The 26,579-nt window shown below is 45.6% G+C and overlaps 1 protein-coding gene across 24 annotated transcripts in view; it reads left to right on the top strand.

The window, feature by feature from the left end:
• The window catches only part of CELF2 (CUGBP Elav-like family member 2), an 840,440-nt gene that overhangs the window by 755,918 nt on the left and 57,943 nt on the right, over window positions 1-26,579 (top strand). For all 24 annotated transcript variants that reach the window (XM_071210069.1, XM_071210067.1, XM_012529138.4 and 21 more), the window contains 4 exons: window positions 1,026-1,074; window positions 10,492-10,626; window positions 18,726-18,805; window positions 22,886-23,044. In XM_071210069.1, the coding sequence (XP_071066170.1) occupies window positions 1,026-1,074; window positions 10,492-10,626; window positions 18,726-18,805; window positions 22,886-23,044 (423 nt within the window). The remainder of the gene's footprint in view (window positions 1-1,025; window positions 1,075-10,491; window positions 10,627-18,725; window positions 18,806-22,885; window positions 23,045-26,579) is intronic.

The following is a 26,579-nucleotide window of genomic DNA, read 5'->3' as shown; positions in this document are numbered from 1 at the left end:
AGATGCAGAGAGGACGGGACCCATTCTAATAAAGCATTTGCTCAGCCAGTGATTCCAGCCGCCCCGTGGCTTCTGTGTTCCTTGGGGTCCGATGAAATAGGAAGCAAGAGGGCCCCTGAAAGGAGTGTGAGGAATTTGTTTTAATTGGAAATGGGGGTAGCGTTCTCAGCTTGGGGGAAACTGTGGCTCGCGCCCAGTGGTTGAGAGGTGTTGGAGAAGGGGCCATGGAGGAGGCGGCTGCACCGCGGTTCAGGGCTTTGGCGCCCCTGTGCTGCAGGTTCTTCCTGCCCGCCCCCCCCCACATCCATGCTGAACACAAGTGTAGGTTTCATACCTCCCTCCCCTCCTTCCTTCCTGCCATCCATTCTCCCAGCGGTTAGCCTTCCTACTCCCTGCTTTGCTTTTAATAAAAACTGCGTGTTGGCACCTGCGACAGTCAGCTGTGATACCTCCACATGGCTCCATATCATAACCACGAGGCCCGAGAATGATCTAGATAGTAGCAGACCTAGAGGCCAGAAGGAAAACCAAAGCAATTTGCCTTTGAACTTGTGCCAGCACAGTAACCACAGCTAACATTGTCTCAGCATAGCCTATGCTTGGCTGGGTAAGCACTTTACCTGGATTTTTCTCATGTAATTCTCACAACCTATGTGCCAGCACTACCATCCCCACTTCCCAGCCGAGCAAGCAGGAGCCCAAGGCCATTGGCTGAGGCAGTGACCCGGGGTCACTGCAGCAGGGCCTGTACGAGTGGCAGAACCAGGTTTCAACCCCGCATCTGACCCCAAATCCCAGGCTGTTAACAGCTGCAGCACAGGGCCCTGTGGCTTAGGGTTCGGTTCCTGAACAGGAAACACAGTTGCGTTTTCATGGAGTTCATTTTACCTGGGTGAGACTACTGTTTATGTGCCCTTGATAGCATCCTCCGTATGCCTGTACGCCCTTGTAAGAGTATCCTATTAATACAGGCTGTTTCTGCAATTGTTCCATCTGCCTTTACTTTCTCCCTTTTGTGTTTTCAGATGCATCATCCCATTCAGATGAAACCTGCCGATAGTGAAAAGTCAAACGGTAGGTGGTAACCCACTGTCTCCCTGGTTCTCTCAGTTAAACTGGGGGCGGGGAGGGAGGAGCCTGCCCGGGTTGCTCTTTCTTGCCAGGAGGCAGAAAGATCCGCTCCAGGAAACTTCACCTGCAGCTGGCAGGTCAGGCCCTGCAGCCTCATTTATCTCTGGTGGAAAGATGGGTGAAGATGTTACAAGAAATGCTTTTCCGTGTCCCTCTGTTTGGGGCTTGCTCTCTGCAGTGACGTTGCAGCATTGGGCTCGGGTTTATCTCCCCCGGCACAGTAAAGCACCGGGGACACCTCATATTGTGCAGAGAACTTGCCTGGGAAAGGAATTGACCATTAAGAACGAGGTGATAATTTTTTTTTTTTTTTTTTTTTGCTTTTTCCATTTGTTCCACCTTGGCATGGAGACTGTCTTATATATTTGCATCAGAATTCATCCAGAATTCAGCCCACTGATTAAAGAAAGGTGCACCCAGTGCAAAAAAAAAAAATGTGTTTGATGAAGTCCATGAAATAATTGGGATTTGCCAGGACACGAGAGGGTCGAAATCCACATTTCTCATGCCTAAGGTTCTGCTTCCGCTTCTTCAGACCTTGTGTCTACTGTTTTGTTCTTTTTGATTTCCTGAAGTGTATGCCAAGGAAGTCTCCGTCCTTCGACCACAGAGCTTCTCTGTCCCACCAGACTGCCATAATCAGCACCGTTTCCTTCCAACAGGCCTTTCTGCGCCTCATTAATTAGTAATCAGGGCAGAAGCCATGCACTTAGAGATCTGCATATCTGCAAATGTAAATTATGATTGGGCTCAAGAAATCTCTCCACAAGGTTTTTGGTTTTTTTTTCTTCTTTTTTGCTAATTGTAGTGTAGCCCATTTTCTGGCTTCTCCACAGCCTAGAAAGCTTGGAAGGAAATGGCGACCTGTGTCACACTCAGTACTAGCACGGATCTGCGAGCACCTTCCTGTGGGGGAGAATAGACTCTGGAGCTTTAACCACCAGCCCCTAACCAGCCCCATACTCTCTCCAAGCAAATTCCCTTTTTCCTGTGCCCCTTTCATCACAAGCCTGGGATGTAGTGTCGGAAGTTCTGAAATCCGCCACCACTTTGCTGTGTGGCCTTGATCAACCCGCTTCCTTCCTTTATTCCAAAATTATTTCTGAATTACCTACTTGTGCCAGGCACATTGTTTGGGGCCAGGGCTGCTGCCTGACTTTAAAGAAGAGGAAAAGACTAGAGAAGACACTGGCCCTGCCCTCGTGGAGCTAATATTCAGTCTCCTGATTCAAGGGTCTAACAGTTAATCACCTAACTTTATTTTTTTTTTTTTTAAGATTTATTTATTTATTTAATTTCCCCCCCTCCCCTGGTTGTCTGTTCTTGGTGTCTATTTGCTGCGTCTTGTTTCTTTGTCCACTTCTGTTGTCGTCAGCGGCACGGGAAGTGTGAGTGGCGCCATTCCTGGGCAGGCTGCTCTTTCTTTTCACGCTGGGCGGCTTTCCTCACGGGCGCACTCCTTGCGCGTGGGGTTCCCCCACGTGGGGGACACCCTTGCGTGGCACGGCACTCCTTGCGCGCATCAGCGCTGCGCATGGCCAGCTCCACACGGGTCAAGGAGGGCCCGGGGTTTGAACCGCGGACCTCCCATATGGTAGACGGACGCCCTAACCACTGGGCCAAAGTCCGTTTCCCTAATCACCTAACTTTAAAATCCCCGTTCATAAAACAGGAATCATGGTCCCTCTTTCACCCAGGGTGGCTTTGTTGGGTTTTTTGATCTTCAGATAAGATTTTGTGGAGATGATAAAGCACGTCTGTAAAATGACAATTTCCAGATCCTGGCCTCATGGGTTTGCTTCATGCCCATCTCCAAAAACAGGGGCCCTTTTTCCCTTCCCAATATTTGAGCCCTCTCGCCCCAGAGAGATCCATGTGCCCTGGGAGAGGGGAGACATGACTCCTGTATTTGTGAGGTGCTTCCCATCAGAGCAGGTCATCTCGAAGCTTCTGGCCACCGAGCAACTTCCCCTCTCCTTTGGCCCTATCTTTCTCCAAACCATGTCAGGACAAGGCTGTGCAGTGGAAGCCCCTGGGGAGGCACCTGACTTACTTTTGAACCTGCAGTTGCAGTTGTGCAAATGGGAGGAATCAGAGAACTGAGCGGAGAACCTGTGACTCAAAAGACCCCAGTGGCTGAGCCTGGAAGGGATTTCCTCTGTTGCATTTCCTACTACTGGGCAGGTGCCAGGAGCCCTCCACATGGTGCTGTCCAGCATCTACTCTGGATGCAGGGCTGGTATTTGGTAAATTCTGGAAATTCAGAAACTGAAGGTCAGTCAACAAAGAAAAGGGAGAATTGGCCCAACTGGAGGTCAGAACCACAGAAACAGAAAAGCACTGCCATGTGTGCCTCCAGTTTTGCTGGATCTCAAAAGCCAAGCCAGATTTGGCTCCATTATCCCTAGGATGGTGAGTACCTGAAGATGCCATTTTGAGGGCAGCGGCATGGAGTTGCAGTTGGAAACTAATTCAGAAAGCCCAGGTTTGACCCCTGGCTCAGCCTCAGGTTATCTGAGTCTGGGCAAGATGCCTGTATTAGCCAAAGGGGTGCTGATGCAAAATACCAGAAACTAGTTAGTTTTTATAAAGGGTATTTATTTGGGGTAAGAGCTTACAGATACCAGGCCGTAAAGCATAAGTTACTTCCCTCACCAAAGTCTATTTTCATGTGTTGGAGCACAATGGCTGCCAATGTCTGCAAGGGTTCAGGCTTCCTGGGTTCCTCCTTTCCAGGGTCTTGCTTCTCTCTGGGTTCAGGGTTCCTCTCTTCCCAGGGTTTGCTTTTTCCTGGGCTCAGGGTTCCTCTCTTCCTGGGGCTGGCTTCTCTTTCCTCTGTGTGCTTATTTCCCAGGGCTCCAGCTTAAGGCTTCAGCATCAAACTCCAACATCAAAACTCCAACATCAAAAACCCTCATCTCTGTCATTTGCCATGCCTTTTATCTGTGAGTCCCCACCCACCAAGAGGTGGGGCCTCAAAGCCCTGATCATAATTTAATCATGCCCATGTACAGATTATGTTGGATTACAAACATAATCCAATATCTATTTTAGGAATTCATAACCACATCAAACTGCTACAAAACCGAACCTCACTCGGCCTTGGACCTTCACCTATAAAGGGTGATGGGTCTGCAGTCTAGCTTGCTGGAATGCCCTCCTTACAAGGTGGATTGAGGATAACATAGGTTATCATCTGTAATAGGTCAACATAATACCCAGCACATAGTAAATATGCAATATATGCTAGGTTCCTGTAAAATAACGGGCACACTTCTGACATGACCTGTTCTTTCCAGGGCATAGGTCTCTGTGTACGAATAAAAACCTCCACACCTTCTAGTTGGGCCAAGTCTTCCTTTGCTGTATAACCTGACCTTCATTTTCTGAATTTCCAGTGAGAAAACCCATAAGTGTCCATGGAATGAAAGCTGCCTTTTTTAAAGGGTTCTTCCTCAAAAAGGGCTAATGTACCTCCCCTTGCTTGCATAGACATGAGCAAGCTCCTAGGTTCTTTTTGCACCTGATTGAGGTATCAGGAGAAATGCATAATTTTCAAAAGCAAGTGATAAAAGCTGTGAGCCTTTTCTGATCTTGCAAGGCATTTTTGACAGGTAAGCATAGTTTCAAAGGCTTGGAGAACACAAAGAATTCTTTGGCTCAGAAGCTCTAAATAGCTCCTAGAGTTGTGAAAGAAGTATAACGAGCTCTAATTGCACTTTTATGGCATTTGCTGACATTTATGGATAGCACAAAGGACTCATCAGAGTTAGACAGTTACTGTCTTCTTTATCAGTATGTTCAGATTCCTAAAACTTTGTATTTGCTGAGCAAGAAAGGGCTGCTAATCACAGATTAATTAGTGATGGGCAAATGAATTCCAGAAAAGCAATCACGCTTTTAAGTCTTTGTCCATCTACAGATTCTGACAAAATGCACCTCTATGGTGAGCCCAGAAATGTTAGATTGCTCCTACATTAGCCCTGAATTTTAGTATTTTTTCAAACAGTCTTCCTAAATCTCTGTGACTTCCTTTGACCTACCCTTTAAACTGGCACAGATCTAAGCTGCAGCCTCTAGCACATTTATGCAAACTCACAGCATTTTATTGCCTACCCACATGCTTCTAGGGTGCCAGGTGTCAGAAAGAAAAAAAATACCACTTCAGCAAGCAATAAAAAGAATATGCTGAATAAATACCCATATTGGGTCGCTTGTTTCAAACAGAATCCAGCATTTTTGATAATTTTCCATTGCAGAATGTAGAGTGATCTGAGGGACACTTGAAGATGCATGGACCTAAAGGATCAGAAGCCTCTAGCACTGACCATGGTCCATAGACCATCTAAAGGCCTGTTTTCTAGCCTTTCCTCCCCTGTAGCTAATGCAGAAGGCACCAGCCGTGCAATATTGAACATCAACCGAAGCGTGTCCGGCAGCAAGCCAACCTGTCAGGCTGAGAGGTTGCCTCTGGCATCTATACTGCAACCCCCTGAGGCTGCAGCCAGGATCCACCCTAAGCCAGGCTCCTTGGCAAAAGTAGAATTGGATGGTACCCCATAGGCACAGCATAAATCCATCCTGATTTAAAATAACCTGCCCTCCCCACAACTTGCCCAGGGTCCTGAAAGCCCATAATCCAGCCATGCCACGGCAGCCCATCGCCTCTTGCCTCAAAGTCTCTGGAGCCTCCAGTGCCCACACATCTAGCTGGGGAGCTAGCAGGATTCAAGATGGCACAACGTTGTCAAGTGAGGGCGAAGACCACAAAGCCCCCATTAAAAATAAGCATCATGGGGTGTCTCCATCCAAAGTCCTTTCTGATTTACTAGGAGATGAGGAAATAATTTTGAAATTCAAAGTGGAGAGGCTCGCAGATTTGGAGGCTGTAATTAAATGCCATATGTTAGCACTAACACATTGAAAAGTCGTTAATTAATTCAGGCAGCCCTGAATCCAGGTGTGACATTGACAGATTGTACACCAGAGCGTTAGCACAGACTTACAATTAGGGTTTTTGTTTTTTTCTAAATGAAGTTTCTAGCCCCCTAACTTTAAAAAGTCATTGCTCAAAGTATTAAACCTTTTTCTCGTTTTTACCATCATGGAAGGAACAGTTTAAATGATGACTGGTAAAGAATACCTTTCAGCTCTGTTGCCGTTACCAAATAGAACAAATGTAGCATTTTGTAGCTAACAGTATTTTCTGTCACTTATCATCAGTAAGCCTAGAGAAAAATGGACTGCTCTTTTAATTCTTTTTCATTTATTCCCCTAAGCACCCCACATAATGCCATGAACTTAGCAGGTTTATTTAAGCAATCAACATTTTTGTGGTTTGAAAAAATGTAGCAAGATACTTTCCACCAAGAAATTTATCAAAAAAAAATTTTTTTAAGTTCTCTGAGTTTAAGATTATACTATTTATTGAAGATGTTTACAATGTTATTAGGAATTCTTGAACTGGGAATTGCATAAATGAGTTTTATGATTCAGTTTTCCCTGGAAAATCAGGAAAACTCAAGGGAGAGGAAAGCTGGATACGTTTTGTCATTCCCATTTCCAAACCTGGCCTAACCCTTAGAACTAGAGTACAACAGAGTAATTTTGGCTGGTAAAAGATGGTTAACATCCAGCTTCCTTTATGACTATAATACCTGACACCCCCAACACACACGCACGCACACACATACACACAAAAGCAAATTGGCAGCACTGGTAACACAAAATAATTATAAAGGTCGAACTGTTTCAAATGCCATTTCCAAAGCCTCTGCCATTTTAAGTAACATGCAGGTAGTGTAGATTTCATTTACTTTTTTCTTAGCCAATACTTGTCATTCCAAAATGTGGAAGCCATTTTCCTTCTCCCTACCTGTCTGAGTTTGCCCTTTGTAAAGACTAGGAATTCAGGATCTCTTCTTAAGTCTTTTCCGTTTTCTTAATATCTGTTGTTGGGTTTGTTTTTGGGTGCGGTGGGGGTCACTTTTTAGCTTACTCAGGAGCTGCTTGTTCAATTTACCATCACAATGCCCTGAAGCTCAGAACCTGCAGATTGCTTTAGGCAAATGCTACAATTATAGATTTAACTGTGGAACCAACGACTGTTGGAAATTGATCCGGTGCTTTTGTGGAAAAGGCTAGCACCAGGGAAGCAGATGTGGCTCAAGCGATTGGGCACCCATCTACCATATGGGAATTGAACCCAGGGCCTCCTGGTGAAGGCAGGCTGGTCCACACTGCAGAGAGCTGGCGCAGCAAGGTGACGCAACAAAGGGAGGCACAGAAGAGAGACAGAGACACAGCAGAGCAGGGAGCTGAGGTGGCTCAAGCGATTGAATGTCTCTCTTCCACACCAGAGGTCCCAGGATCAGTTCCTGGTGCTTCCTAAAGAGAAGATAAGTAGAAAAGACAAGCAGACACAGAAAGAACACACAGTGAATGGGCACAGAGAGTAGATAGCGAGTGCAGAAATAACAAGGGGGGGGATGGATGGGGAAGAAATTAAAAACGAAAAGAAGACTAGCACCAGATTCTTCAGTAATATGAAGAAATAAAGATTTTTTAAACTTTCTTAACAATACCAGCCACGGTTTCTTGGGGGTTGGAGTCCCAGAGGTGAGAAAGAAGAGGGCTAAAAGAACTTCAGACTAGTTTTCCCTCCCTCCTCTGCCCATTGAGGCCAGCTCTTTTCCTTTCCCTTCCTGTTCCAGGAAACACCACAGCCTCCGGGGACGATGATTCCAGCCATCTTAGCCCGGGGCCAGGGCATCTCCCGTTTCTTAGACGATTGCCTTGCCAATGCTGTCTTGACTTGTTAAGCTTTTACCAGTTTCCAGTAGCTGATAGTAGTTCACTTCCAAGAAGGGAGGAAAAAGAACTTAATTAAAAATGTGTCATCTGTGTAAAGAAAGTTGGGTCTTCAACCACCACCTCCCTCCCAGGAATCAGCACCAACAGTGCCCATTGCCCTGTCTGGTTTTGTTGAGTCTCAACAAAAGCAGTGACCTCTGGCCATCTCTTACTCTCCTTGTGCAGTGGGCCCCTCCTTTGCAGATGAAGCAGAAAGCTCTGCTTGTCAGACTAAAACCAGGCCACCTCCTTCCATTTGCCCCGAATCTAGTCCTTACCTCCTCCTAGTCTGTTGTCCCCCATCCCACTGCCAACCTGACCAGACTCTACCTGCACTTCTTGAAGTCCAGCTTAATTCCACATCTGCCATTGAGCCTTTCGTGATCACTTCGGTGTACAAGTCTTAGTTTACAAGTATCATGGGACTGGGCTTTCCAGCCTGTGCTCCCCAGAGTCCTAGAGTTCTCTGAGTTGTCTGAGGAGCTGTCCCTGTGCAGAGAGGGGCTGCATGGAAGAGAGTCTCCCCAACCTGACCCCACCACCCCACTGAAGGCAGCTGGGCCACCTGCTCTCCATTGTTTAAGGAAGAAACCAAGAAAGAGAATGGAAAAAGTATAGAATGAAAGCCTCTTTTTGACATTTGTGGTCCACGGGGGTCACTGCATTTTCCAAGGTCACACCTCCAGTTAATGGCAGAGCTGGAACTGGAACCATGGTCTCCTAGTCACCTAGGAGACTCACCTGCCTCCTCTGAACCTGGAGAAAGGCAGTAAACTGAAAAGAGCCCAGGGTTCGGGGTAGGACACTACGCTGTGGTCCAGTTTGTCCCCTGCCGGGCCTCTCACACACCTCCTTTAAAAGTGTCTCTTCCTTCCAGCCTGTGATTCTGTAACAAAGAACGTCTGTCTCAATTTAGACACCCCGCCCCCCAAGCTGCTTTGTCCAATACCATAGTCACATATGGCTATTTAATTTTAATTAAAATTGTATAACAAGGAAATTTCCGTTCCTTGGTCATGCTCACTAGCCACATGTCAGGTGCTCAGTAGAGCTACCATCTTGGACATAGAATGTCTCCATTGCCACAGAGAGGTCCACTGGACAGGGCCACTTCAGAGGAAATGCCAGGTTCATTTGGCTGCTTCTGCCATAGCTCTTCCGTCCCCAGTGTGTGACGATTGTATTCCATGTGTTTTAATGCTGATTTTCCCAGAAGCACCTTGTCCCAGTAAGCCTGGAATACATTTGTGTTGGTCAGTGAGAATGAGGCACTTATTGTCCAGGGAAGGAATAAGAGACACAGAAATAAAATCTTTCAGGATACCAAGGATGAGGTGATAAAACAGATAAATATATCTTCAAAGGGAGCCCTCCACCTGCCCCCGAAGCCAGGGCTCTCTGCCAGAACCCACTGTGCTTTCCTCAATTCCAAGAAATAAATGGAAACAAGACGTGGGGAGAAGGCAGGGCTTCTCCCCTAGGGCTTCCATGAAAATCTTTGGCCTCTTCTCAAATATGTTCCCAACACTTGTCCTGAAATTGTTTTATAACCTTGTCTTTAAAACTACACGTTGGCGAGAGACCCTGAGTACAAGGGTGAGATTATGAGGACACTCTCCCAGGCCATGAAGCCAAGCCTACTTGCCCGCCCCACCGCCCTCAGGTTCCAGTGGTTCCAGTTTGTGTGTCTTTGTCATTCTGTTCCTCACGCATCCCACCTTCACGTACTTAGAGTAGTATCCTTCCCTGCTGGTTTGGTTTTTTCCTTACTGCTTTCACACTCTTGAATACTGCCACCCTGAAGTGACCTTAAGTAGCAGCAGCCCCCGTCTCTGGCTGGAACTGGCTCCCTCTCTAGTCGGCACCAGCGGAACCCTGCGTCCCACCCTGGTCTGAGCGCACAGCCTCCACTGTGGCCAGGAAGCCCTGTCCTCGTGATTCCCCAGAAAGGAGAACCTGATCTCTTGTTCCTGTCCACGTCCGTGGGGCTGAAGCTCTTTGAAATAGGAGAAAGATGTTTCTTTCCTTTGGACGCCTGGTTAAACATTTCCTTTCCTACTTCCACTCCACCTTCCCTCTCCCAGACACTCAAGTTAAAAGAACATCTGCCTCCCAAAAAACAAATTAAAATCTTTATCCAAAAACATCTCAAAACAGCATAGTGGTTTCAGTGATTACACGGTACTTTAAAATGTCGGTAACTACCCCTCTGTCGGTTCCTGAGTGGGGGAAAGGACCTCACAGCAACTTTTTTCTTTTCCTTTTTCTTTTTTTGGTCCTATTGAGATGTTTTATGAGCAATAATAACAAGCACACAAAGAGCTGAAATATCCAGGAGGGGCCAGGTGGGAAGGAAGAGGCAAGGCGGGCTGCGTGGAGGGAGGGAGGCAGACGGAGGCGGCGGGAGCCTCACGTGCCCGGGCCCGGTTTGATGTGGTAATGAAGCATTGATTGCAAGAAAAAAAGATGAAATGGCCTTTGCTCATTCATTATTTTTTTGTCTCCTAGCTGTGGAAGACAGAAAATTGTTCATAGGAATGGTTTCGAAGAAATGTAATGAGAATGATATCAGGGTGATGTTTTCCCCGTTTGGCCAGATAGAAGAATGCCGGATCCTCCGGGGACCCGACGGCCTGAGTCGAGGTGAGGGCACTGACTGTAGAGCCTCTTTCCTTAGTGCTAATTAGAACTGTGTGTCCCAGCCAAGGCAGATGCAGCCCCTGCGTGCAGCAAGAGGCGGCCCTCAGCTGCGCCCCACGTGGTCGAGCTCTCCAACCTGAACTTTTCACCGGAGCTGAAATGATCACCGTTTATTTCTCGAGTCAAGAAGGTCTTGGCGCCAACATATTAGCTCAGGTTGTCACTGTCAGAGAGGGCCGGCAAGCTGCCCTGTCCCTACCCGGGCCCGCTCAGTCTCAAATTGAAGTAGATTTGTTTTGGTGGGAGGGGTTACAGCGGGGAGAGCTGTGGAGGCTGAGAAAGAATACTTGTGGTTTTCATCTTAGTCTTCTAGTTTTCTCTCTGTGCCTGAAAGAAATGTGAAGGGTCTGGTGCTCTTGGCAATGACACAGTCCGAGAAAAAAATGGCCGTGTTTGCTTGTAGCACAGAGCAGATACGGACTCCTAGCAGCCGGCCCACTTGCAGTATTCTAGGTAACTTTCAGAGGACAAGACCCCTGGAGTCCCAAGCTCAGAGTCCTTTAAGTGACAGAGAAATGGCTTGATCTCGAAAAAGACCCTAGGCTCCTCTCTGCCACCACGGTAGACACGAAGGCTGCCGCTCTGGGCATGGATGAAAATCAGCATTTTTGCAAGCAGCTGTACAAAGGGGTTAGAAATACCTGCTCTCTTTCCACGTTTGCCTTCCCTTTGACAGTGCGGCACAACTCACCTCCTTCCTTAAACCGTTCCTGGGCTGACACTGAGTGTTAACCAGTCACCTGACTACAGTTTCCTCAGGAGGCCAGGGAGGCAAACGTGAGAGTGGATGTGTACAACGTATTCTTCAGTTCTTATAAAGAAATCCGTGTTTTTGCACCGTGCAGGGTATTTCATGCTATTGTTTAAGGTAATCGGCACACTTTCCATGGAACTAAGAAACTTCTTTTCATTCTTAGCTTCTGGTTCTGGGGCCATATTGCAACCCCAAGCCACGTGTTGAAAGAAAAAGTTGAGCTGTAAGTACAAAGCCACTAATTTCTACCCATCTCACTCGTTCTCCCTAAATTCTGTGCCATGCGAGGGAGAACATTTGTCTTTTGGCTTTAAGAAATAATGCTTCATGTCGTCAGCTGCTAGAATTGAAGGCCTGGAGAACAAAAGTTTTCCACCTACATCCACCTCCAGATCCCCAAAAGGGAGGTATTCTGGAAGAAAACAGGAGGAGGAAGCCGAGCCCAAGCGTGTGACTCCTGCATTTTCTTCTGAAGGTGGTTTTAAAACGATTAATAGAGAGACAGGGAGGCACGGAGATCACGGCTTGTGCTTCTCTAACAATTCTGAAATTCTTATTATGAAACCCTCACAGTAAAGATGCAATTCTATAAAAGCTGATCAACACGTGAGATTGAATGTGTGCCCGACTGCGCCAGTGCCACTGTCAACCAGGATGTGCCATCTCTCTGCGGCCTGTGCAGTCCCCGGTCCTGGACAAGCTCCCACGCAGAAGGACGCCAGGCCTTCCCTCCGGGCCCTCGGTCCCATCCTAGTGGTCAGACCAGGACACCTGGCCGTCTCGTGCTGCTGCATGCGCATGGGCAGAGGAACCCGGCAAGAACCCGGCAGGCAAGGCAGATGGCCAGACGAAGCCTGAGCAACGGAGGGAAGACGCGGTCCTGTTCTCTTCCCTCTTCTGCTGCCAGCTTAGTGATTAGAAACGCTGTTCTCTCCCTTTGCGGTTCTCACTAGCCCTTCTCAGTTATCATTACATTTTTAATTGCCCAAAGTATAGCACGGAGAAAAGACACAAAGGCAGACCCTTAAGTTAATGACGCTGAAATTTCCACGGCCTGGGCACCAAAGATCCGAAGTTCCAGTCCCAGAACTTCGATGGACTCGAAGCGTTTCCTCTCTCTGTCCCTCAGTTTCCCCATGTGTAAAACAGTAAACGTATCTGCCCTGTTTCTCCCACAGGGACTCATTAGATGCCGATGCGATTGCCTTTTTTTTTTCTCCCAGTAGACCATATTATGGTTTAGCGATGAGACCTTGAACATGAGGTACAAATGCTTGGTGGCTGTTTCACTCCACTCGGCCAATTTTTGAAATGATTCCCCCACCCAGTTGCCCCTTCGCCACCTGTCCAGTGGGTGTAGTTGTGAGCACCGTTGCTGCCTGCTGCATTCAAAGCTTCTGAGCGTGCATTTCTTCCTTCTACAGAGAAGAGCTTAAAGCAGCCCAAATTTTTGTAGGAAAGCACAGGACACAGCACTTAAGAGCACTCTGCTCCTTTGCTCTGCCACTGGGCTGATTAACCAGCACTTGATACCAGAGGCAGCCTCTCTCTGAAACAAGTAATGGGAGCCTTCTTATCAATATTTTATGCAAATGCTGGCTTAATGTAAAGAGTAGAATAACACCCCCCTCCTTTTTTTTTTTTTAACAAGTCATTTCTGGTGAACCAGTGAGAATTCCCTATTGTTAAAAAAGAAAATACTCATTTATAATCATTTGTTCCCAAATACAAAGACCGACAGTGGTGCATTCTTCAATTAACAGGACCAAGGGACTCCTGCGTCCAGGGGACTGCTCCCGAATCAGTGTATTTGTTAAAAGAACAATTCTTTTTCATGCCACTATTTTGCTTCTATTAAAGAATTGTAGTTTTTTTAACAAATATTAATAAACATATTCCGCTTGCAGCCCTGCAGACACCGAACACCCAACTCGTGTTTTCAATGCCTGCTGCTGGCGCCACTGTTTAGAAAATAAATTAAGTGAAACAAAAGTGCGGCTACTCTAAAAAGTGCCTTCGAATACTAAACCAGGGTATGGACTATTCAAGGAAAAAAAATTCTTTTTTTAAATCAAACCACTTGACTGTGACAAAGGAGGGCCAGTTGAGTGGTTCAGTTGTTTCTTTTTGCTTTTGCCCAGTTCAGCTACAAGAATAAAGACGAAGGAGGCAGTTGGTTTAGTGGGCTCCCCCAGGGTTTCTAACACCATTTTTTCTCTGCCACATCACTTGGTTAACTTCTTCCCTGATAGGTTTTCCGCTGAGGTGTCTCCGTGTCTGTTGACTCAGTACCCGCCATTGAAGCCAAGCTGGGCTGTGAGAATGGCCAGGATCACTGCCCCTCTATTTTTTATCATAGACACATTGGCAAGAAATCTTGAAAAGCCCCCATCGTTACCCAGTATCACCCGGGCCTGTGCCATGCTCCTGGGTGGGCATCCTCAGGAGATTGTCGTGATGACTGTGGAAAGACCTAGCACCTGCCAAGTGCATGGAAGTGCCACAGCAAATATTTAGATTCTTCCCTGCTTTAGGCTGTGTGTGTACTTGGAATATGCATTTTCCCCTTTGGGGTCAGTTTCCCATTCTGCCTTGTATTCCAATTTGGCAAGCATGGTGCTGAGATGCTTTCAAGCAATTCCATGAAATCCAGATCCATATGCAGTGACGGTCGGCCTCCCGAGGCTTCACTGAGAAAGCGAGCAGGAGACCATGTGGCAATCTAGATGAGATGCCTGCCCTCTACATCAAAACTTGAGGCCTCGGAGCCCATGTGTTGATTTGAAAATGTTACCTTAGCATGGTGACTTCCTAAAAACACATGTATGCACTTCACCCATAATCCCCACCCGCAAGTGGCTATTTGGGTCCAATCTTCAGGGTTTTCTGCACCAAGACAGCTCAATGTCTGTAGCTCAGAAAGAGTGGGGGAGTTTATTTCGTTTTTCTTTCCCATAAACTGCAGTCAAGCTTTCCCAGCCATTTAAGGTAACTTTCTGCTTGTTTAAGATTATCCCAGCTGTGTTTATGGTGTTCCAGCATTCTCCTGCCAAAACCCTGGAAAAATGAATTGGCAATATTTTCGGGGATGTTGGAGAGCACAGACTGGATTTAGCCATTGTACCCTCATTTGTTTGTGTAATATCTGATCAGGATATTAGAATAGGGCTTTCGCCTTTTAAAACACGTACACAGAGAGGACTTAGTTTTGGTGATGACATTTCAGGCTCGTCCACACAGTAACTGAACAATTCAGATAGGTGGAGAGTTTCAGCTCCCCGGGATCACTGACTGCATTTTGTGGAGCTGACATCTTGTTCTGAATCCACCAATCTCATGCTAGTGACTTGAATTTTGCCCACTGTTAAGTGGCTCCAGGTCTGCACTCAACCTCCTAACGATATAAACGAACACTCTCTCTGTGCTGATTTTAAATAAACTAACCCACCATTGGGGAGGGGGCATTAGGCATGTCCATTTTTATGTCCCAGTGTTATATTTGGATGCCTCTGTTTAAAAAGCCCCACCCCTGCTTAAAAGATACAGTGAGGAAAATTGGCCGCAAGATCTTTCTTTGGCTAAATATGAATTTATGAACAAGTTCTCCATAGGTTGAAATCTCCTTCATGCTCTACAAGTGATTTTGAATCATGGCTCTTTCAGTTGAAATATAGCAGGCAGCACCTCTTGGAAAAAGGTAGCAGAAGAGTAAGAGGCTCCAGCATTGTATGTGCTTTCAGAAGTGCCTATGGTTTATATTTTTATTTTTGGTATGGAGCAAGAATTCATCTAGTTCTCTCAAAATCCCCTTGCAGCTGAAAGAAAAGGTAGAACACCTGAGTTAAGATATCCATTCAATTGAAATGACAAGTATAATAGATGTCTTCCAGGATCTTCTCTCTGACAGAGCCACGTGCTTTCCTTAGATCCTGTCTGTAGGAGGAAATTACTTTGAGAAACCTTTCCCCAGTCAATCATTTATCTGCTTTAGCAGTGAGAAGGCAACCTCCACCGAAATAGGAGGAATTCAACTCCTTTCATTTCAGTTTGCCATGTCTGACATTCTGAAAGTGGAGACAATAAATAATTGCAAGGTAAATTGCAAGTTGGCCACGTCTGCAGATGAATCTTTTTACTATTATGTATTTGGAGATTTGTATGCCGCCTTAGCTAACGGAAAAAGAAATGCAGTTTCATTATTTTGGTGCCTGTATTTTTCCCCCAATCTAGTTTCCCCAGCATTTTGGTCAGTGGCCAGAAAACTAATTGCTGAGACAGCATGTGCAGCAGTTTTAAGTATGTATGGGTAGACCCTGCATGATCAGAGCCATTGTCCTGTCCAGGCCCAGTGACCTCCGCTGAATGCAAGAGCTTGTTTTTCCCAGAGTGACAGTCATGATGTAACGCTGTTTCTGTCCACTGGAAAGTCTTCAGTTGGCCTGTGAGAAGAAGCCATCAGCCAGCCTTGGTGGTAGGAGCCTTTGTGACCCTGCAGTAGTGAAAAGCCACAGATTTGAGACCTAATCTTAAAGCCACCCACTGTTCGCAGTGGTGTTGAAAGTCATTGTTGAGAAGAAAATTAAAACTGAGTTACAGGACTACCATGACCTCCTGTTCCAGAGAAATTGCAGAGGTTAACAAGCCGCCAGTCTAAGAAACATTTGGTCCTGAAGTTGCTTAACTTCCTCCAGAGCAGCACAGAATGAAAATCTTCAACTGGCGCTCCCACTTTATAAATGACACAGTAATTTTCTCTCTTAAGTAATTGAACACAGCACACAGTGCAGAACTTGACAGAGGCCCCCAAGGAGACAGCTTCTCTCGCTGCACCACTGCCAATAAAATAAAAAGGTTAAAGAAGGCATCAGATTTGTCAGATCTTTTTTTTTTTTTTTTGGATGGGGTAAGGATTGTGTAATTAGAAGCATCAGTCGAGCTTTTAATTGCAGGTTTCATTCAGGAAAGGGCAATGGTTCGAGTTTACAGAGATATAATTTTATTGTTCTCTTGCTAATGCTTTTCTTTGGAGACCTGTTAATTGCTGTATCTTTCTCACTAAGTTATTTACTGAAGTTCTGCTTATATGAAATTGTAAATGCATACACTGTGCCTTACTGATTTTTGTCGACATTTTACATGTTTTTTATGCATTCCTAACCTCTGTTTGGAAGCTGTTGGTTTGGCACAGGCTGCTGGGTAATAAGAGCAAATGAAGTGAATGAAGCAATTTTCTTGACTATTAAAAGCAGAGTTTGCCTGGGCTTCGCATAGCTTCAAAATATTATCTCCATTAGATTATTTGCTTTGCCTCCATTGTGGTCGCAGAGAAGAAATGGAAAAATAAAAATCTCTTCATGGTATTTCCTCGGTTAATACCACCTGTGATAATCATGCTCTTGAGATGTTACTTTGAAGCGGATGGTAAATTTGGAACTCCACCAGTTAAGAGATTGACATCAGTGAGGAAGCCAGCCACTCACACTCTGTTACAAACTCTGTCTAGATGCTGTCAGAAAGCCACGCAGTTACTTCCCTTGATGACAAAAGCTACGGTCAGAGGAGGTACAGGTAGCTGTGTTTAAATAATAAGTTTCCTCAGGTGCCATGATGCCTGATAACTATATTGAGTCAGCTCAGCATTCATAGGAGGTAAACGTCATTCAGACTTTATAAGGCCAGCTTCACGGGAAGGCCAAATGTGAGATGAATTTCCTTTGTACTGAGAGTTTTTGTGTACTAAAAATTACAGCACAATGTGTTAAAAAGAAATGCATTGACTTATTTTCACAACCAGATGTTGTACTTGGGGGATAACGGCCAGGCATTGCCTTCTCTCATTGCCATTCGATTAAAGGTGCTAGTACAATATTGACTTGATAATCTCACCAGGTATACTTGCAAAAGAAGAAAATATATTTTATGCCTTACAAATTGATTTACATAAACCAAACAGCCTGCTGGTTGTTTGAATGTAGAACAATATGTATTGTTGATGCCAGAATCCTGCCTTCACGCATTCACTCTGAAATGACAAAAGGCTGCGGCCTCTGAGTATTTAGATCTGCTTCATTTGGAAATCTTTTAAGTAGTAATAATAGTAATGTTTGGAGGAAATTGAGTGGAACACTAAATTATTCTCTGATACCTAAGTTCAAACTGTGCAAGCCTAAAGAAGCTGAAAATCAATGCACTTTTAAAGTCATTAGAGATCATAAGTGAAATAAGTCTGTGTTGCTTTAGCTAAGCTTTTAGTGTGCTGTGGTATGATTATAAAATCAGCCTGAATCTGCATTAATTTCACAGTCTTTTTCTCCCAGAAGCCCAAGGGCACATGATGAATAAAATGTAAATTTCAGAAGGCAGTGTTTTTATTAGTGAAAAGGGCAATGAGCCGGGTAGTCCATCACTGGTGCAAGAGGCACCAAAGGTTCTAGTTATTTTATAACACAAGAAAAAAAAAAAAAAGACACCGCTAGTTGCATGGGTCTCACGGTAGACATTCAGAGAAAGGCACATTGTCCTTTGTATGTTATCATTAGGTCAACTCTCTCGTACATTTCAGAGTCACAGCTTTCAGAAATCCCGAAGATTTTATACAAATCAGAAAATCCAATGCAGATTTTTGAATTTGACTTTGTATGCCCTGTTGAATATTCTCAGAGTATTTGTTTCTGTGAATAATTAATAATCGCTAAATAGTTCATACAGGATTGGTATATTTGCTTGTATTTGAATGGCATCAATTTATATTTATATGTTTATGTATTTAATCACCCAGAAGAGTTAAATATATTTATTTGCTGACATTTTGAGCTCTTGAAATTTATTTGCACAAATCCCTTGGTATAAGGATTTTATTATTCACCCCTTAAAAATCTGTTATAAAATTTGAAATAAGTCCTAATGGGCAGATGCTGGAGTAAAGATGATCGTCCAAGGAGAAAATATAAGATAGCAACTTTTTTTTTTATTTTAGAAAATGCAAACTAGGTCTTGTTAATTTCAAACCCGGTGGCTAAAAGAAGTATCCAGCTTCCTCCCCCTATGCTCCATTTTGAAAAATAAACTAATAAGAGAATAAATCTTTCAGCTTTGGTCAGATTAGCAAGTCAGAACTGTGACTAAAAAATAAGATGAAACCAGAGAGGAGTTGTTTATTTTCATGTACTACTGAGAACAGTGTCGTCTTGTGGCAGTTCTCGTAGACTGTGTTGGTTTAACAAGCGTCCAACCCTTTTGTCTTGTTGTTTTTTGTCTTTCCTGCTCCCCTGTCCCCTTGTCCCCACAGGCTGTGCGTTTGTCACATTTTCTACAAGGGCAATGGCACAGAATGCAATCAAAGCCATGCATCAGTCTCAGACCATGGAGGTACTGTATCATCTGCCCTTTCTTTGTTTTCTTTGTGCAAATGATGGGGATGGTAACCGCAACTCTTTATGGATCGCTCACGTGACAGTCACAGATTTAAACTGCCACCATCTCTCTTTGCATTCATTCATATTCATTCATTCATTTCCTTCCCTCTCTCCCTCTCCTCACCCTCCCTCTCTCCCTTCCTCCCCCTTCTTTCTCTCCCCCCCCCTTTCTCTCTCTCTCAATTTTCTCCTTAATGACTTGAAATGCGTTTAGTCAAATCTTCCACCTTCTCTACAGAGTTTTTCTGAGCCTTTTATCGCAGTGGCCCAGGTCTTGCAAGCCAAGCAAAGCCATTCTGTACCTACAGGAGCAAATTCAAGCCCCACCCCAAGGTTGGCGTGGATTAAGCATTAACACACCCCTCGCCACCCCAACCCCTCCCTCCAGTTGCCCACTCCTAGGTCACGAGGTTCTTTTTCAAGTGGGCAGGAGAGGGTGGGTGTCAGGTTAGCTTTTAATCTAGTTAAATTCAGTTTGGGCATCTAGAATTTTGGAGAAAGTTAATACTTCTCCCACTACGTTTAACCAGCAAAAATGCTAACTTTTGAGAATCCAATGAAAAATTAGATTTGTCCCCATTTTAAAAAAAAAAAAAAAGGGCAACAACAAATAAGCGAAAAGGCTCCAATTTGGCTTTAGGGAAAGAAAACTCAGTTGGTGTGAGTACTTACCCCCAAATGTAGATAGATGGCTCTATACTTTTAGTCTGTGATTTGGGTCATGGCCTTTCAGAATTTTGCACAAAAGCATTCCAAGAATGGTATGCCGTTATTTATTCTGTGCTGTCTGATAGAATCATTTGGGAGTGCATGTTCTGCTGTATCACGTATATTGTATCTTTGTGTATGGGTGATTTTTTTCTGGAGGTGGCTTTGTGGTGTTATATAAAGCTATGTTTTTATATTTTGGGGAAAAAAAGATATTTTCAATTTTATTTAATGTGCCAAAAAAATTTCTTTATTGACTGTTTGAGCTTCTTTCCCCCGCCCGCCCCCTCCCCCTCCATTTTGTTGGGGGTGTTTTTTTGTTTGTTTGTTTTTTGCAATGCTGCATCTCCCAAAGCATGCTGGGAACTAAGCGGTCACCATGCAACATGTTTTGAGGGCCACTCTTTTAGAGTGAGTCCAGAGGTGGGTGGAAAGGGTTGGGAAAGGAGTGTGCATGGCATTGTCATTAAGTGTTTCCTGTACTTTTCTGACTTGTGCCCTCAGCATTGCAAAGCCTATTGTCTTTTTGGAACCTTCATTTTGACTTTGATATTCTTAACATCTCTTATATAATCACTATGTTTTCCTTTCAGTACAGTGCATTTTTAAGACACTCACACACCCCTACCTGAAGGCAAGCTCAGGTGAAAACTGGCCAAGCTAGGAAATAATTAGCAGGATGTGAACTATCTAGGAATCCAGTCTTGTACAACGTGCAGTGACATATGTGACAGTGTTTTTGTCCCCCCTTTTCTCTTAACTTAGGCTGCTCCATTGTGTTGGGTCGGTCTGATTCTCAATTATATTTCAGATTGTAGATTCAAATGAAAGTGCTGTGGAGGGGGAAAATGTCTTTACCTGTACTCTCTTCCATGTGTTGTTTCATCCTGAATTATTTCTTTCTTACTGTAATTTAGTTTTTTGTACCCACATTAGTCTCACTGTAGAAAAAAAAATTTTTAACCTAAAAACACTGTCACCCTTCCCCATTCTTTGAGATGCTGACAGCCTTGGGAGGGGCAGGTCCTAGCCTTGCCTTGCCTGAGTCACCTAAGGAAGGCCACAGAGAGTGCTAATGGAGGCCAAGTTCTCCTGTGTCACTATAAAAAGGAGAGCTCAACGTCATAAAACAGAACTGGGGATGAACCAGAACCAGAGAAGATGAAGAACAGTATGTTCTTAGAGAATGGGGCGTATGTATTCAAAAGGAACCCTTGATTCTTTGTCAGCAATATCTCTAGTATAGAAAATCGAATTTGGTAAACTTGTTTTTAAATCTGGACATCAATGCTTTAACAAAGGGCCCTCAAACACTTAAATTTCTCATTTAATTCCCCTCCCCAAAAAAGATATTTCATTGTAAGATCTTGTTATGCACTCGTATTTTAATTGTACAACTGAAGGTTATTGGCTTTTTTTAAAAAAACCAATGATGTTATTTTTAGGACTTTGGCTCACATCTTTGACTAAGATGTATGATCAAAGAGATTTAAATTCAAAATGATGATGAGGTTATGAAAGATTAAAAGAACAAGTTCTCAAAAATAATGAATTTTTATATTATTCCTACTATTTTTCCACTTTGCCCCACCCTGTTTCTTTTTTTCTTTGATGGTTTAAAAACTCATTTTTGAAGTTATACTCATTAGCCTAATTTTCTGCTTTTATATCTTTATTCTTTTTCTTTTTTTTGGTATTAAGGCAGAAAAAAAAACAACAAATGTACCATTAGGAGAAGATACTATACTTTGTTATGGAACAGGGTTTATGGAACAATAATAGCCCTTTTCCCTATAAAACTCCTTCTTTATGTAATTTGTTTCTTCAAAGTGTTTTGCACCCTGCACTAAAGTGATGAAGTGCTGAAATACAGAGCAGATGAAGAAAAGTAAATTCTAGATTTTAAAATGATGATGTTCCTTGTATGAGATTCACTGACATTTAACATTCTTTACGGGTGACACTGGCTACCAGAGCTGAAGACTGATAGGTTTGCTGGAAGCACTACTCTAAACAGGCACCTCCTTTTTCTCATATTTTTCTCTAATTCCTTTTTTTTTTTTTTTGGGTAATACAAGACACAGGAGTATTCACAGCTGTATCACCCGTAATCACCCAAGGTGATAAGGGGGGAAAAATGGAAGTTTGTTTTCTAGGAGAAAGAAAAATGACCCAAAGGGAAGAGAAAGGAAAGGCTCATTTAAATAGGAATATAAAATTTCTGAGAGGAGAAAGAGAGGCCTATTATCATGCTGAGTTTCAATAAAAGTTTTTATTTAATCACTTGGGTAGGATTACTTCTTTTTACCTCAGCAAATTTTAAGAGCTTTAATTGTAATGAAATGTGCAGGCAGCCCTTACCTAGAGGGAGGAGAGGCTGGAGCAGGGAAGAGCCTGTGTCTACTGATCACGCAGGGAGGGACCAGGGTGTAAGAGGTGCCTGTGAGAGGAGGTCTGCTGAGGCATTAGGCCGGTATCCTCCCTAATGATTTTACCCATCTCCAACAAAAACTCGCCCTCTTACACACACAACCCCCCCTCCTCGCCTTTTAAAGGAAATGGAACCTGAAAGAAGCTCCTAGAATGATGAGATTGTCCAGGGAAAGAAGCCAAGTAGACCCCTCCTTCTAGCACTTTAGATGCATCTCCTTTGCTTGGAACGGACTTCTGATTTGAGGGATTTGCTTAGCTCCAGGGACGGTGGCTAGAGTAGATGTGACGTGGAGGGAGGAAGAGAGGCCTTTCTGGAGACAGGGAACAAGTACTCCGACCGAAGGCCGTGCTCTCCGAACGCCTCCATCCTTCATCCACAGTCCTAAAATGGAGCCCATTTCTCATTATTGCTGGGTCGATAAGGATCCCCACAGTTCCCAAGTTCAAAATTCATAACTGAACATGGGAAAGAGTGAAAAAATTTACAAAGCCAGTGAAGGAGAGACATTTCCATGCCCTTTGCCCTCCCCCCAGACCCCGTCCTTGCTCATAGGTGGAGTCCGTCTTTAAGACAAGCGAGGCAGGAAGCTTAATTAAAGCACACTGATAAGGTCTGCTGTCTGCTGGAGGCCCGGGGACAGTTGGAGGGAACACCCGAAGGCAGTTTAATAACCACGCCAGAAAGCCCGGGTAGGCCTCCCTGACTCCCACCCCTCCTCCCAGGAAACCTAAGGCAGTCGGGGATTTTCTGTTGAGGATCCTATTCAGAGAAGGAGGAGGAGTAGCAGGCTGTGCCGCAGGCTCCCAGAGAGTCGACAGCGGCTGCTCGGTGCCGCCAGCGGGTTCAGCCGGCTGTAACCCCCTCTCCGCTCTCCCGTGTGTCTGACCACAGGGCTGCTCCTCGCCCATCGTGGTGAAGTTTGCCGACACCCAGAAGGACAAGGAGCAGAGGCGCCTCCAGCAGCAGCTGGCCCAGCAGATGCAGCAGCTCAACACTGCCACCTGGGGCAACCTGACCGGCCTGGGCGGCCTCACCCCGCAGTACCTGGCGGTAAGTGCTGGGGCGTCCCAGCCACGGGGTCCCCGGAGCGAGGGGCACGCCCAGACTTTCATAGCAGGAAGCTGTGGACATCAGCGTCCCTGCCGCCTGTTGTCCCTGCCTGAAGCGATCGTTCCATTCTTGCTTGCTGTGGGCTGCGCCAAGTCCCACCGGCCGGCCTTGGAAGGTGTCTCAGAGATCAGTTAAGCTGAGAAGAGTCGTGGCATCTTACCAGTCACCTTGGTCCTGCCAGTGAACCGCTCTCTGCCCATTTATTCATCTTTCGGAACGCTGGAGAAACCCGTGTTTATTTTGAGGATAAAATAAGATGAATGTGCCTGGCCAGGATTTTTTTTTAAGTCATGCTTCCATAATTTAAGTTGCCTGTTGTCTGTTCTCTTATTTTTTTTAACTTGAAATCGTTCACTAATTTTGAAGGGGAAGAAAGTGTGAGAAGGGGCCCGGGGACCAGCCCTCATTCCTCGTCCAGGCCCCGACGGCTGCAGAGACGCCATCTGGCGACGTTAGACAGCTGAGCCCTCGCTCACACCCCAGTGCGCAGCCCCCTCACCTCCTCGGTCCCTGTCCCTGGGTCTGACCCCGGAACTCTGTTGACTCAATCAAATCTTTCTTCATCTTCTTGAAAACAAAAAATGAGGTCCTATTTGTGGCCAAACAGCCCCAGTTCTCCCAAGCGCTCCTTCCTGGTCTCCACCTTTCTTGGTTTTCCTTTCTTCTACCTGTCACATTGTCAATGTCTGTATTAAACACGAGGCCAGAATGAAGACAGTTCCCCCGCAGCCTCCAGGCAGAACAGGGGGTGCATGCTTGTGTGAGCACAGGGTCTTCGTGGAGCCCGACCACGGTGCGTTCAGCCACGGCGTCAGGTTTTTGTTTTTGGTACTTGAACTTCCCCTAGACCGCGCAGCCCTAGCCCTAAGGGCCGGGCTTCCCATGGCTGATCCAGGTCAGTGCGGGAGGCTTGGGCTCGCTACAGCTTCTGTATGCGCTTCAGACACTGTGCTGGGTATTGAGCCAACCAGGCTCACTGGTACCCTGAAAGGTGCAGAGCACCCTGCACAGCTGATAGATGAAGAGAGGGGCTTTGCCCAGATCCCGGGCGGCTGGGTGGTCAGGTGGGATTGGGGCTGGTCTCCCCTGCCACGCAGCCTCTGCTTCTAAGGGGCTGCTCCTCCGAGGAGTGTGTGTGCCTGCAGAGCACACTCAGCCCCGCCCACCCCACCCCGAGTGGAGTGCCTCCTGGGATGCGGGGGCAAGGAGCGAGAAACACGCGCTTCCCATCTGCACCCGAGCCATTGACCAAAGCAGCGCCAAGGTTCCTGTCGCCCTCTAGTCAATGCGCCATGGTATCCGAAAAGCCAGCATGAGAGTTTGTCCTATGTCTGGTGAAAAATCCGTGTACGTCCCGCCCTATCTACTTCCTGATCTGTGAGTGTAGAAATTCTATTTAAAAAAAAAAAAGAAATGAGTCTAGGTTAACAATCATGTTTTTCAGAAACGTGCTTTTCCAGTGTTCACAGGCCATCTGTTTTTGGAGACCAGGTTTATCGTCAGTTGATGCCCAGCCCACCTTTCCATGGTTTCTTTTTTTTCTTTTTTTCTTTTTTCTTTTTTTTTTATTTTTATTAAATTTTTTTTTAAGATTTATTAATTTTTTTATTTATTTAATTCCCCTCCCCCGGTTGTCTGTTTTCTGTGTCTTTTTGCTGCGTCTTGTTTCTTTGTCCGCTTCTGTTGTTGTCAGCGGCACAGGAAGTGTGGGCGGCGCCATTCCTCTGCAGGCTGTTCCCTCCTTCACGCTGGGCGGCTCTCCTTATGGGTGCACTCCTTGCGCGTGGGGCTCCCCTACGCGGGGGACACCCCTGCGTGGCAGGGCACTCCTTGCGCGCATCAGCGCTGCGCATGGGCCAGCTCCACACGGGTCAAGGAGGCCCGGGCTTGAACTGCGGACCTCCCATGTGGTAGACGGACGCCCTAACCACTGGGCCAAAGTCCGTTTCCCTCCATGGTTTCTGAGAATCTAGCGTCCCCCTTCCCTGTTTCTGGAAACCAGGGTACATTTTTGTGGCCCATCTCTTATACTCAATGGCTTATGGAACTATCTGGCACTCAATTTCTTTTATCACATCTGCAAATTACTGCTGTCTTCTGCAAGGGAACTAATCTCAGCCTCACTTATAAAGAAACATGTCTTCATAAACAGTTCTTTCTGTGTTCTCTCAATCTTATGTCCACTTGCTTCAATGAAGTCTATGGAGGCAAAATGGGAATTACATAGTTAGGATTTCCTTCTGTTTCATCCCAAAGTTGATCCAGCTAGTCGCCAAGGAAGTGTGTACTCCTTCTTGGTTCTTTTTTGTACTGATTCTGGCCTTAAAGTCCTACTCGTTGGCTTCTCTGGCCACAGCTCATGCTATGTGGTCACCTCTCTGATCTCTGTGTGGCCTCCTCCTTGGTAGCTGCCGCCACCCCCACCTCCCACAGGTGCGTCCATCAGTAACATCTGTCTCTGGCCTCCCTCTCTTCCCTTATTCATTGTGTTGTCAGCCTCTTCCTTTGAAGACTGCCATCCTGCTTGTTACCCTTCCCCTTGTATTTGGAGCCCTTAGAGAAACAAACGAGAACCAGTCTATTTAGTTGCTTCCCCGATCTCCTGGAGGATGCAGTTTTCAATAAGCCTGTGCTTTCCGGAATGAGAATTCTGGCACGCTGCCCTCGTGGGAATCCCCTGCTCCTTCTTGCCCTTGGACAGGCAAGCCAGTCAGGGCAGCTGGGTGAGCACATGCCGTGGCCAGTGGGCCACGACGTGCTGTGTGTGTGGGAGCGGGAAGAAACTCTCCCTACCCCTGCGCGAGGGAGCCCTTCTGACTCACTGGTGTCAAGTGTCTCGACGGCACAGGTTTGGATCCCCTGTGAAAATGAATATCCTTTTGAAAGGAAGACGGAGTGAGTGAGGGCCTGGGAAGGCTGCAGGAGAGGCAGGGGTGAGAATGGGCAGAAACGTTGCCCAGCTGGTCATTGTGCCCAGACTGTCCTGCCTCAGTGGACAGGGACCTCGCGCTCCATCCTTCTCTTTACAGATGTCTTCCGCAGACGGTGGCAGGTGCCATCAACGTCATCAGTGCTGAGACCAACAGTGGCTGCCTGGGAGTATCTGAGTTCCTCATCTCCTGCAGATAGATACCCGGTTGCCTCTCTTCTTCCTTCTCATTCCCAGTGCTTTTCCACATACATTTACTCTTCCCCATCTTAATGCTTTAAACTCTGGATTAGAAATCCATTTCTTTGGAAGGTGCTTGGCCTTCCTCTGGCCCTGGCACACCAGAGAATGGTTGTCTATGAAGCATTAAGCCACTCCTTCAATGAACTCCTTCAAAATATCTTGCTTAATGACACTCCTTCAAAATATCTTCAAGGCTAAGTTCACTTTAATTTTTTTAAAAATATTCTAACAGGAGGCAGGCTTGGGGCTCAGAAGCACCCGAGTTTGGGAAGACTAATGCATCAAACCAAAGTTTCTCTGAAC

Source organism: Dasypus novemcinctus, chromosome 20 (assembly GCF_030445035.2).
Source record: "Dasypus novemcinctus isolate mDasNov1 chromosome 20, mDasNov1.1.hap2, whole genome shotgun sequence".
In the NCBI taxonomy this organism is placed as follows: domain Eukaryota; kingdom Metazoa; phylum Chordata; class Mammalia; order Cingulata; family Dasypodidae; genus Dasypus; species Dasypus novemcinctus.
The sequence above is the reverse complement of the archived record's forward strand: the minus strand, read 5'-3'. Positions and strand labels throughout refer to the sequence as shown.